At 43.6% G+C, this 13,647-nt stretch overlaps 1 protein-coding gene across 6 annotated transcripts in view; it reads left to right on the top strand.

Annotated features, from left to right (window-relative positions):
- LOC138437624 (UDP-glucuronosyltransferase 1A1-like) overlaps positions 1-9,703 on the top strand; it is a 131,814-nt gene extending 122,111 nt beyond the window's left edge. For all 6 annotated transcript variants that reach the window (XM_069585288.1, XM_069585280.1, XM_069585271.1 and 3 more), the window contains exons 2-5: positions 4,901-5,032; positions 5,874-5,961; positions 6,251-6,470; positions 8,760-9,703. In XM_069585288.1, coding sequence (XP_069441389.1) covers positions 4,901-5,032; positions 5,874-5,961; positions 6,251-6,470; positions 8,760-9,057 — 738 coding nt within the window. In that variant the 3' untranslated portion in view covers positions 9,058-9,703. The remainder of the gene's footprint in view (positions 1-4,900; positions 5,033-5,873; positions 5,962-6,250; positions 6,471-8,759) is intronic.
- Positions 9,704-13,647: the final 3,944 nt, after the last annotated feature.

Raw genomic sequence — 13,647 nt, 5'->3', positions numbered from 1 at the left:
ATGCAGCGGTGACGGAGGCAGGGGTCCATGTCCCGTAGCAGTGGCACCTGGCATCCGGCTTTTTTACCTCTGGACACCAGCTCTCAGGGCCCCGGGCCACAGTGCGTGGACAGGGGCAGGAGATTGGACGTTCTTCACCTGTGCGGTCTTACCTTTTGTTGTTGGCAAGCCACATGTTTGTTATGCAAAAAGCTGATTAATGAAATTGAAGAAAAAGGTTCTTTTTTCAATAAATGGTTTATTTTAGGTGGGGGGGAAAGCCTCCTGGGCGTGTAGGCATGTATTTTCCCTTTGAGGGGGCCTCATTTTTTCTGGAATGGGATAAAAGATAGGGGATTAAGGTTTATTGTGGTTAGCATGTTGCTTCACACTTTGGCCTGACTCCAGAGAGTGTGGACTCAGGGCAAGGTTTAGCTGTTGTTGCTGTTATTGTTTAGTCGCTAAGTCGTGTCTGACTGCGACCCCATGGACTGCAGCCCATCAGGCTCCTCTGTCCATGGGATTTCCCTGGCAAGAATGCTGGAGTGGGTTGCTATTTCCTTCTCCAAGGGATCTTCCTGACCCAGGGATCGAACCTGCATCTCCTGCATTGGCAAGCTGATTCTTTACTCTGAGCCACTAGGGAAGCCAGGGCAAGGTTTAAGGAAGTTTTGCCAAGTACGGGGTGGACCTCACCATTATGGAATCCTGTACTGGCCCAGAATCAACACTGGCCTTAATAACATAACCTCTGCAGTTTGTCATTCTGTAATTTGTAGATGAACTTTCATGCCATTTAAACTCCAACCAAGTGCTACTATTTAGCTTTCAATGTTTATGGCTCTGTGTGTTCTTTTTATGCTAATCACATCCTGCAACTGAGTGGGTGCAGCGGGGACATTAGACTTGGTCCTTTCTAGACAAGGCTAAAGCCCTAAGAGTGGGTTTCGTGAAGGAGAAGAGGTCTAGAAAATGGAGGAAATTTAGCATGGGGGTAGGCAGGATGATATTGCCTCCCTGATCTTTCGAATAAGCCTGATAAGAAAGGCCAAGACAGCTGCCAGGAGCCAGGGACCTCAAAGAGGGCTTGAGGCTGGTGGGGGCAGACTAGACAGTGGGCTGGCCTGGGAATAGGGCTGGCCAGTGTTTGGGTTTTATGGCCATGTTCAGACTCAAGGTTGGCAGCCATCTGTGAAAATCAGGTGTGCTGGGCCCTGTCTGAAGTCTTCTAGGTCACAGCCAGGGTAGACAGCATCGTGGTTTGTTCAGGACTGTTCTGATTTTAGGGTTTCCCAGGTGGTGCTAGTGGTAAAGACTCCACCCGCCAACGCAGATTTGAGAGATACAGGTTCAATCCCTGGGTTGGAAGATCCCTTGGAGGAGGGCATGGCAACCCGCTCTAGTATTCTTCCTTGGAGAATCCCATGGACAGGGCAGCCTGGCGGGCTACAGTCCATGGGGTTACAAAGAGTCAGACACAATTGAAGTGACTTAGCATGCACACACGTTCTGGTTTTAACACAGAGAGTCCCAAGAAACCCCTCAGTTCACACAGTCTCACTACTGGCCGTGGCATTCATTGCTGCAGCTAGGTCGCTTCAGTTGTGTCCGACTCTATGTGACCCCATAGATGGCAGCTCACCAGGCTCCCCTGTCCCTGGGATTCTCCAGGCAAGACCATTGGAGTGGGTTGCCATTTCCTTCTCCAATGCATGAAAGTGAAAAGTGAAAGTGAAGTCACTCAGTCATGTCTGACTCTTCGTGACCCCATGGACTGCAGCCCACCAGGCTCCTCCGCCCATGGGATTTGCCAGGCAAGAGTACTGGAGAGGAGTGCTATCGCCGTCTTTGTGGCATTCTTTGGAGACATATGAAACCATCTGGAGATGCTCAGGGAGTGAATTAGATCATCAATAACCGACAGTTCAGGGAAAATTGCCCTGCTAGTGCCTTGCTCTGTTTCCTTCAAGTAGATTCCCACCGCATGTGTGTGCATGCACGGGTAGTGCGTGTGTTTCGTGAAGCTTGGAGCACTCTGGAGTTGGCTCTGAAGTTTGGGAACAGATCACGCAGTGCTAAGATTATTGCCCAAGGCTGACTCTAGGGTTTTCCTTCCTTTCTTTTTGAGAGACACCCACCATTCATCTCCAGGTTCTAGTTTCAACATTGTGACTAATGCTGCTTTTCTTCTGATTGCACTATTCCTGTTGCATCTTGCCAAAACAGTTTGGTGTCATTTTAGGAGGACTCCAAAGAGTTCTGGTACCATAGTTCTTTATGTATCAGTGTAGAGAAGAATTCGGTGAGAGGCAGAGTGATAGATAAGAAGTGATTTATTAGGGTAGGATGCTTGTGAGGCTTACATGGGGCTTCCTGAGTGGCTCAGTGGTAAAGAAAAATATACCTGCAATGCAGAAGATGGAGGAGACACTGCAGGTTCGATCCCTGGGTCAGGAAGATCCCTTGGAGGAGGGCATGGCGACCCACTCCAGTATTCTTGCCTGGAGAATCCCATGGATGGGGGAGCCTGGCGGGCCACAGTCCATAGGGTCGCACAGAGCTGGACACGACTGAAGTGACTGAGCACACACCCTTGAGACTTCCAAGAGGGTGGGTGAGAAATGCCACACCTGAGAACTTAGTGTGTGACAGTTTTATGATCAAAGGAAAAGCAGGGAGGGGAAGAAGACCTTTGTCTTCCTTGAGTAGACTTCGCGCTTCCGTCATCTGCTCCTCCTGCAGGAGCATTTTCCTGTCCCTGTATGGTCAAGCTAGGTACACGATTATGTGTGCAGACAGCAAGTCCTAGGAATCATTAACTTACTGAACTCACTGGGCAGGATGTGGGTCACATGCTGCCATTGTTTTGCTGTTTTGGGGCACGCACCATGCTTTTGCTGCCTGGTTTTGTTGTTAAGCAAGCCTGCTTGGTTTTGTAGTTAAGGAAACCTGCTCTCTCAAGTAATCGTGAACTTACAAGGGTCTCCTGTTTTTATACTTAGAATTCCCTAGTGGGATTAATTATGTAATCATCTATTGTGTCCCTTCATTCTATCCCTATTATTTTCAGAGCTTTCATTTGACATTGATCTCCAAGTCTATCCCTTATTCCTTAAGGGATAGGCCTTTGCCACGTCATAAACTCTAACCTGTACTTACTACCTGGGATCCCTGCCATCTCTGATTCTCACGCGACACACACAGACATTTTCTAATATCCATCTTCCTGCTTCATTCAAGGAACCACAGGTTATTTGGGTTCTAGTAGTTGTAAGATTCATTGTTAACTGGCAAATCAATCCTAGTTGACAGCTCAAATACACCAAAACTCACTTGGGTTCAGTCCTTGGTCGGGGAACCCACAAGCTGCATGGCATGCCCCCCGCCAATTATTCCTTGACTTAAAAAGTTGTCATGATGGCAATAGGATGCTGTTAGTAAAGGGAAGGACTTTGAATGCACTCAGGCCCTAGTTTTTGAATGATCCTGTCTCACATGCAGAGGAAAACAAGCTGGTGTAATCCACACAGGGGTCGGCACGCCACCCTCTCTCTGTTCTCCATTCCTTATTCCTTGGGTCACCTGGCCCTGAAGTTTCTTCCAAAAGTCTCGTTGCCTTGTCTTGAACTTTGTCCTAAAGTAGCCAAGGCTGTGTGCCTGCAGGTGATCCTTGCTGGATGCTTCCTGAGACAATGGAGCAGCCTTATACGTGCAGGCTTCCTTGGATGACCGTGAGGGATGTAGTGAATTAGGAGCAGGAAGCGGGCACTAGGTGAGGGGCGCATGCTGTGTGGGTGAAAACTGTGCCTGTTTCTCCTTCCTTCCAAGAGGCTTTGGTGGTCAAGGTCTACTCACATGCCCTTCACCTTCTCTGAACCCCACAGAAGGGGCTCAGTCTCTGGGACACACTTGGGAAGGGTTTCTGTCCCCTATTTGTGTTTTTCATACCGAGGGTGGAACAGTTTACGTTTTACAGTACATATGGAATCAGCAGAGAAAGATTCAAATAAGTTTCTGTATATTCTTTCTGCTAAAGCAGGCAAGTTGACTGAAACACCTTAGAAACTCTTATCCAGGAAAGGTTGGGAAAATGCACGGTTGACTGGTTACATTTTAGTACGGAGTTGACATGGATATGAGATTTACTCGTTCAAGTGTATTGACTGCCATAGGGAAACTCTGCCACAGGCTGGAGGGAAGCAAGAGTTGTGGAAGGATTTTTTTGCTATTTGAAGGTTTTCCTTAATCATGAGTCTAATTCTTAATGCCCTCTGTAGCTTTGTGCTTTGACTTCATTCATTCTTTCAGCATAAAAAGAATATTCTAGAAGTCTTGAAAAGTAATATGGGTCTTTACATAGATTTTCTTAGAGAGGAAGTGCCGGAGCTTTCGAGTCCGCAGAGTTTGCTGGAATTCTATTTGGACAGTGTTTCTCTCCTCCCATGTTTCTTTTCACGGAATCTGCTGAAATCTCGCTCCTTTCTCCAGGAGGCTCCTTCCGCTTTCCTCCCTTCTTACTGTTGCCTTCAGCTCACTCGTTCAGCCCTCCTCCCCAAAGCCTGCTTTCTTCCAAACTCTCCCAGCTGCATGGAGCCCTGGGGCAAAGGATCTGGCTTTACCTCTGGTCACTTTTCTCTCAGAAACTTGACATATGACTTGGAGTCTACATTTCAGAGGAGAACCCAGGTGATAACTCTGTAAGCAGGAAGCCCTCCTCCTTTGGGATGGAAAGGACTTGGAGAGGGAGGGATGTTACAACACGCATTAATACTTTGTGTCTCTATCACACACACACACACACGCAAATACACACTCCTGTGATCACTTTCTTAAGAGGAAGCTACCTTATTCAGAGCTGAATGCATATAGTCATCAAAGAATATGAGGAAAAATTAACTGGAAATTTCTCTTCTGCTTCTAGGAATTTGAAGCCTATGTAAATGCTTCTGGAGAACATGGAATTGTGATTTTCTCTTTGGGCTCAATGGTCTCAGAGATTCCGGAGCAGAAAGCTATGGAAATTGCTGATGCTTTGGGCAAAATACCTCAGACAGTAAGAAGATTCTATATGATTTTTTAAAATATCTATCTTCACAAGAGTTCTAACCCCAGACTCTCAATAACTAAATTAATTTATGAGTTGGGCTTTAAACTTGGATTTCCCTGCCAATTCCCAATTATTACTAATAATCCAAAGGTTTTTTTTTTTTTTTTTGCTATTTCATTCTCAACTACGCTGTTAAACCATGATCCACTGCATGAGGAGGACTCTTTCTCTCTTAACTGACTCAAAAGTATATTAAAGAGAATTTATTTTTTAAAATAAAATGAGCAGGATAGTGTTTCTTCATATTGCATAAGAATATTTCTCCAGAAAGCAGTTGGTTAGGACACTGGATTCATTTCTTATATTTCTGCTTTTGTAGTTCCATGCCCACTCATTTTATTAAGTAATTCCCCTTGAAGTTCAGAAAAGTGCAAAAATCATAGATATACAACTTGCTGAATTTTCAGATTCACAAAGTGAACACACCCATGGAATCAAGCCTCGGAACAAGACACAGAATGTTACCTGTCCCCAAAAGCCTTCTTACCTACCTTTTCCAAGGTTATATTCATTCAGAGACTCCAATTTCTAGCTATTATAGCTGATGTCTTTTTTTTTAATTTTTATTTTTACTTTATTTTACTTTACAATACTGTGTTGGTTTTGCCATACATTGACATGAATCCACCATGGGTGTACATGCATTCCCAAACATGAACCCCCCTCCCACCTCCCTCCCCATAACATCTCTCTGGGTCATCCCTGTGCACCAGCCCCAAGCATGTCTTGTTTTTAAAATTGTATGTGTACGTTCTTAAACTTGGTTTTTTTTTTCTTTTTCTGCAAGGTCCTGTGGCGGTACACTGGGACTCCACCACCGAATCTTGCAAAGAATACGAAACTTGTCAAGTGGCTGCCCCAAAATGATCTGCTTGGTACGTGGGGAGGATTTAGCATGTAGGGTCTAACCGAGGTTAAATTAAGAAAGTGGCTCAGGCAGGGCTATTCTAAAGGGTTATTTAGCCGGAAAGGATTATTATCAATGTATCCCACATTGCCTTTTACCCAGTAGGATGTCTCAACCCACATGCGCTTCTGCACATTTCTGCAAGGGCCATGTGTGGACGGCACTGGGCCCTGAGCATGCTTGGAGAACCCAGACGATGTCAGATGTTGAAACTCGGTGGCTTGACTGGTGGCATCACCCCCTGCTTTTCTCCTCAGGTCACCCAAAGACTCGGGCCTTTATCACACATTCCGGCTCCCATGGCGTTTATGAAGGAATATGCAATGGCGTTCCCATGGTGATGATGCCCTTGTTTGGTGATCAGATGGACAATGCAAAGCGCATGGAGACCCGGGGAGCTGGAATAACCTTGAATGTCCTGGAAATGAGTTCGGAAGATTTAGAAAATGCCCTGAAAGCTGTCATCAGTGAAAAAAGGTAAGAGAAAAACTACCCAGGAATACTTGCTACTTGTATTTTGGCCATTGCCTCATAATAACCATTCAGATGTGACAACAAGCACACCAAGATCTAGTTTATAAGTAAGATGACTTGGGGTTATTACCACTCATTTTATACAAAGGTGCTTTAATTTCTATAGAATTTATCATAAAAATGATTTTAAATATTATTTCCCTTATTTTAAGTAATTTGTACTTAAAATTTCAATTTATTTTAAAAATGTCAATATAATAAATGTCTGATCTCTAAGTTCCTGCAAAGAAAGAAATATTCCATTAGAAGAAGCATAGTGTCCAAGATAAAAACAAATCAGTTACTTAAGGTATGGTTTTTCCCAGCACTGAAACCTGTGAGAAATTTGGTCCATGGGAATTTAAAAATCTGTGTGTGTGTGTGTGTGTGTGTGTGAGATGTGCTGTGACAAAGGCTTGTGATAAAAGCAAAGTCAAGTTTGTTCAAATGTGGCTGTGAAAGCAAATCAATAGGCAAAAGCCATTAGATCAGATTATCTTTGCGTGAACTTTATTGCATTGCTGTCAATTGCTACAAGTAATAGGCTGATCAGAACCTTCTAGGAAGAAGTTATGGACAGGAGTGGACTTCATCCAACAGTCAGCTCTGTATGTGCACATGCGTGTGTGTGTGTGTGTGTGTATGTGTATGTATCTATGAGAGTATCAGGAACCTTTACCCATAGTTTCTTCATTTTGAAGGAGACATCAGTCAGGATGTAAAAAGACTGGAATGTTCGCATAGGAAAAGACACTATACAGGGGAACTATGATGGTGCTCACATGCATGTGATGCTTCTGATTAAAAAAGAATTGTCTACATAACCCCAGGATAAAGTGCCCACAGTGTTAGTAACAGCCTTCGCAGAGCAGTTGATGTAGTCCTTATCCACCATTTCAATTGGCTTCTGGCAGCCCAGCTTGTCAGCATTAGGTCATGCTGCTAATGCATCACTACAGTTAAAGCCTGATTTCTTTCCATATGCTGGTAACTCATTCTTGAGGTTTGTATTAGTAACATAACTTTGACCTTTTGTTCAGTGATATGGACAACTACTTATAATCGAAAAGTGACTTGGTAGAAGTTCTCTAGTACATTACTATCTAAAAAAAAAACAAACCACTAATCAGTCATTTCAAGTTACTAACTTTATTTCTTTCTGACCCATCACATGTGAATCTCCTTGTTCCCCAAACTCTAAACTGGGACTGCACCCAGCTTAGAGAAGTGGAAAGATAAAGAGATAAAGAGAAGATAAAGAGAAGTGGAAAAATTTCCAACATCGTGTTATAAAACCAGGCCCAGGTGCTTAATAAATTAATGAGTGAAAGTACAAGAAAATCTATTTTGTATGAGACAATTTATATAAAAAGAAGGTGTTTAATAGAATTTATGGCCAAATATTAGTAGTACATTATAATAATGTACCCATATGAAATGATGGACATGTTTAAGGTCAGATATGACCAGGGACAGGGGAGCCTGGTGGGCTGCCGTCTATGGGGTTGCACAGAGTCGGACACGACTGAAGCGACTTAGCAGCAGCAGCATGACCATAATCACTCCTGAATAAGTGTCTTGCTTTTCCCTTTCTTCTCTCTTTTCTTCCCCTTGCCACCTCCTCCTTCCCCTTCTCTTCCTTCTCTCTCTCTTTCTTCTTCTAGTGCATCCATACTAAGGGATGAAGTATCAAACCCATTTTGGATTTGGATATTGACTCAGCTGTTCACACAGTCCAAAATAAACAGGAACCCATTTTTTCCTTAACAGGCTGCATAGACACTCCCTCACGCAAAATTTAGCAGTTAGATGGTCTGATGCCTCAGTAGTTGAAAGTATATCACTGTCTTGGATATGGCACTTTAAAATGTCTTTTATGTTGGCTAGAAGTGATTATTTGCAATCCCATTGAATGGGAAATCATTAATAATTTCTGAGATGACCTGTTCCTTTATTTCTTTATCTTGTTACCAAAAAGTATGACTAATTTCCTATAAGGATATCACTAAAAAGAGAAGAAGAAGAATAGGAAGCAAGTTTCAAATAACTTAAAATTAAAATTTTGGCTTCCAGTTTTAAGAGATAAAGAATATTTAGTGTGTGAGTGTGTGTATGTGTGTATTTCTGATTACAATAGAAACTCTACCATGTTTGGAAAATCTGGTAGCATTCCTAACTGGAAGGAAGGATAGAGGGAGGATGGCTCACTACTGATGGTGTTCCAGGCATTCACATAACTGTCTTTGTGTTCAGCTACAAGGAAAACATCATGCACCTCTCCAGACTTCACAAGGACCGCCCCATAGAGCCTCTGGACCTGGCTGTATTCTGGGTGGAGTTTGTGATGAGGCACAAGGGGGCATCCCACCTGCGCCCTGCAGCCCATGACCTCACCTGGTACCAGTACCACTCTCTGGATGTAATTGGCTTCCTCCTGGCGGTCACGCTGACAGTCATCTTCATCACCTTTAAGGCCTGTGCCTTCACCTTCCGGAAATGCTTTGGGAAGAAAGAGCGAGTCAAGAAATCTCATAAATCCAAGACACACTGAGAACTGGGTTGGAAACTTTAGAGAAAGGTTAAATTCATGTTATGCTTACTCAAGAACTACTTTGCCAGGAAATGATGCCCCAGGGTGTGTTTTGAAAAATAAAAATGACCCAGTCCCTAGTCACACACACAGGTAGAGATATGTGAGTCTCTTTGCTGCTCCCTCCAGTACTTTAATCCGGACTTCACTCGTCTTTCAAATGACTTAAGAGAACTGGTAGGTCCTTCCTTCAACCTACAGTACTGTTCCTAGCCAGAAATGGGACCTGTCTGGGGACCATGTCTTCCTCCCCCTCCCCCAGGAATGTGTCCAGCATCGGTAGATACATTCCTCCACCAGTTACGGCTGGTTCTCAATTATGCTCGTGTTTCACAGATGCCTCTGTGCATCTAAAGAAGATGTCTCTTCCTTGTCCTTGATGTGATATGAATGAATGGCATAGAGTTCTTCTGAGACAGTGTATGATTTCTGACTTTAGTGGGGAAAGAATGATGTATGAAATTGGTGGGTGATATGCCTGAGTAGATAATCATTGCTTGTACCAAACAGATCTGAATTTGACAGATGCCTAAATTATAGTGACTGGAAAGTATATTTTTTCTGATGTGATAACTAAAAATACATTAATAAATTTATGTTAATTATATTTGTTAGGTGTTCGGTCTATGGGTGTTGCATTTATTTATTATTAAACTACATGTTCTAACTACAAAAGTAATACATGATTCTGACAGAAAATTTGAAAAAGGTGTACACACACACGTGCAAGGAAATTAAAGTCACCATTACTCATGTTTGCCAAAATAACCACACTTATTATTTTGGCAAATATGTGGAGTTATAAAATACTGCGAATATACCATATTTGGTATATTGAAGGAATGCTGCTGTATTTGGTATAAGTGAAGGAAGAATTTAGAAAACACATTCTTCCTTCACTTTACCCTATTGTGAATGCTCTCTCCAGGTCTTTGTATAACATTTAATTTGTTTTAAGTGGCCAAGGAATATTCTATTGCATGAATATACCAGGATTTATATAACCACAACTTCCAGGTGTATTCACTTTTATTTTCCTTTGTTAAAAAGACATCACTAAATATTCCAGTAGCTGAGTCTTTGTACATACATATCCATGACTGTTTCCATGGGAAAGGGCCTTCCAACAGATCAATGGTTGTTTGTTTGGCTCCATTCGTGTGAGGACTCATGGGCAAGCAGTTTATTTGCAAAGGGAAGGAAACCCTGAAGAGGAGTAGGGAGGAGGGTGGGCAGTGATGACCACCAAGAAGGCAGCTCTCTGTGGGCAGCTGGAGCTCAATCCTGCTGCTTGCCGCTGGCAGCCAGTGCAGAAAACTTGGTGGATTTACCTCCCTGGAGGCAGAAGGCCCCTGGGGATCCCAGCACTTGTTGCTGTTGGTGATTGGCTGCCCCCAGGTGGTATTCATTTCCCTGTACTTCCGGGGGTCCGCAAGGGCAGGTAAGAGGGCTTTAAACTTCAGAGAGAACCCACGGGAGAGAAATGCAGATGCCGTGTTGGAGATCAGGCCCTGTGCACTAAGATATAAGAACACAGGGATCTGGGTGGGGCACCGATGCATGGTTCCCTCTGGTAAATGGTTTGAGATAGTCCCAAACTGTGTCCAGAGAGGTTCGGTCGGTGTTGAGAGAGCCACGATCTCACCTTCTTCAGCCTAAAGTATAATCTTGAAAAAAAGACAGCATCAGTTTGATAGGCAAATGTGGAATTTTGTTTTACATTTGCTTTTATTATTATGATGGAGACAGGCTGGGACCGGGGACCCTTGCTGTAGCATAACAAGGCTTGCACTTGGACACGCCTCTTCTCTGAGCAACCAAATGCAAAGAAATTGTACGGAACCAAAAATGACTGCCTGCATACAGCAGCTGTGGCAAATTCTGGCCCAAAAGATGCAAAAAAAACAAAATCACCCTAACTGCCACTTTTGACGAGCCTGGAACTAAAGCAGGGAAAGTGAAGTGGAAGTGTTGGTTGCTCAGTCATGTCTGAGCCAGGCTCCTCTGTCTTTGGAATTCTTGGAACAAGAATACTCGAATGGGTAGCCATTCCCTTCTCCATGGGATCTTCCTGACCCAGGAATCGAACCTGAGTCTCCTGCATTGCAGGCAGATTCTTTACCATCTGAGCCACCATGCAAAGCAGCATTGGGAGTAAAAGTAGGTACTGCGAATGCCCCCTGCACACAGCACTGCCTAAGAGGTGGGCAGGACACCCCTACCCTTGCCCCATATAAGGGATAAGCTATCCCCTTAGCTGGGAGCCAGCAAGGCAAACAGTTGTCTGTTTCCACTCCCCACCCTGCAAGCCTTGCTTGAGTTTCTTGTTTGGCCTTTAGTCAGTTTCTCTTGATTGGGGAAGCAAAACCCTAGTCAGTAACGTTATTATTAAAGGCTGATTTTTTCCCAAGCCTATGAGCCATTTGTATTTCTTTTTTTGGAGAATATCTTCTGTCTGTTCTCATGTGGTATTTATTACCCTTGAACAGCAAGGAGATCCAACCAGTCCATCCTAAAGGAAATCAGTCCTGAATATTCATTGGAAGGACTGATGCTGAAGTTGAAACTCCAATACTTAGCTTGCTTAAATTCGTGTCCATTGAGTCGGTGATGCCATCCATCCACCTCATCCTCTGTCGTCCCCTTCTCCTCCCGCCTTCAATCTTTCTCAGCATCAGGTCTTTTCCAGTGAGTCGGCTCTTCACATCAGGAGGTCAAAGGATTGGAGCTTCAGCTTCAGCATCAGTCCTTCCAATGAATATATAGGACTGATTTCCTTTAGAATGGACTGGTTGGATCTCCTTGCAGTCTAGGGGACTCTCTACTTAATATTCTCCACTAAATATTATATATTTATTGAGGAAAAGGACCAAATCTTCATGAGCTGTGAGCCCAACCTTCATGAGCCGGGCTGTGTTGACCCCTTTTCACACCTTCCTTCTTTAAGCCCCACTTGAACCCTTTGATTAGGTAGGTTCTGTCCAATGGGCGGTGCTAGTTCCTTTCATCAATGAGGCTGTCTCAGCAGATCTATGACAAGTTCATTCACTCAAAGTTCTTGCTAGAATACAGGTATATAAAATTCCCACTCAAATACACACCTGAGAGAGTGGCTTTTTGCTAGCGCAGTTGATCCCACCAAAAAAAAAACTATGTTGGGCATGATGAGCCTCAGGAAATTAAACACAAAGTCACTTCTGAGAAGCCAGACAGACCCAGAGCTCATGAGATCCTGGACAGTCAGCATGGGAGTTCTTAGTTGTGGCACAGTGTGTGTGTGTATGTGTGTGTGTTCTAGCTGTGCCGGGTCTTCTTTGCAGCATGGGAGTTCTTAGTTGAGGCACAGTTGTGTGTGTGTGTGTATGTGTGTGTTCCAGCTGTGCCAGGTCTTATTTGCAGCCTGGGAGTTCTTGATTGAGGCACAGTTGTGTGTGTTTGTGTGTGTGTGTGAGTGTGTGTGTGTGTGTTCCAGCTGTGCCGGATCTTATTTCCAGCATAGGAGTTCTTAGTTGTGGCACATAGGGTCTAAGCTCTCCCACCAGAGATTGAACTGGGTCCCCAGCATTGGGAGTGTGGGGTCTTGGCCATTGGCCGCCAAGGAAGTCCCCAAGGAAATGCAGTGTTAACTCCTGAGTCCATACACGCATGCATGGCTGGGCCAGGATTTGAAAGCCCATGGTCTTAACCACCAGTTTGCGCTGCCTGCTTGAGGAACTGCTGTCACTATTGTTTCTTTACATTCCTTAGGGTATTTATAATGACTCAAATATTCATGTATATTCAATGGAGTAAATATATCTTCCCCTGGAAAAGAGAATAGCTACCCATTCCAGGATTCTTGTCTGGAGAATCCCATGGGAAAAGGAGCCTGGTGGGTTCCATGGTTTGCAAAGTTGGACACAACTGGATGACTAACACAAATAAATAACAGTTAAGCTTTGGGGGGCTGGCATGGGAATTCTAGCGAAATTGTACTGAATTTTCTTACCCCGCCAGAGGAAAGAATGACGCATCTTTCAGGATGGAAGAGACAAATGATTTTGTGTCAGAAAAACTCAAAGCTGAAAATCTATTGCCAAGTTATTTTGGAGTATTCCCTCTTTGCACTAACTGATTTTTGTGTATTTTTTAATTCTTAAGAAAGTCCAAGAACTTGCTTCACTTATCTGCCCTTCAAAGCAAATTTCAATGAAATTGGTTCCATTGATGTGACTATGGATTTTTGGAAATTATTTGAATAAAGTTGCTCAATTAAAATTTTAAACTTTATCCTTTACAGGCCTATTTTTCTCATATTTTCTTTGCTAAATTTAGACATGACCAGAAATCCTCCTTTACGTTTCCTATTCATTTAGAGAAGTTGTTTGCTCTGAAACCTAGTTTTAAGCCCTAGAAAGAAAGTCCAGCTGCTTAGCCTTTTAAATTCAGGCCAGCAGGACTTGGCGTCTTCCATATTTGTTACTGTTATTCAGTCACTAAGTCATGCCCAACTCTTTGCAACCCAATGGACTGTAGCACGGCAGCCTTCCCTGTCCTCCGCTATCTCCCAGT

This window comes from Ovis canadensis, chromosome 1, assembly GCF_042477335.2.
Source record: "Ovis canadensis isolate MfBH-ARS-UI-01 breed Bighorn chromosome 1, ARS-UI_OviCan_v2, whole genome shotgun sequence".
Taxonomy (NCBI): domain Eukaryota; kingdom Metazoa; phylum Chordata; class Mammalia; order Artiodactyla; family Bovidae; genus Ovis; species Ovis canadensis.
This window is presented reverse-complemented; position numbering and strand designations above follow the sequence as displayed.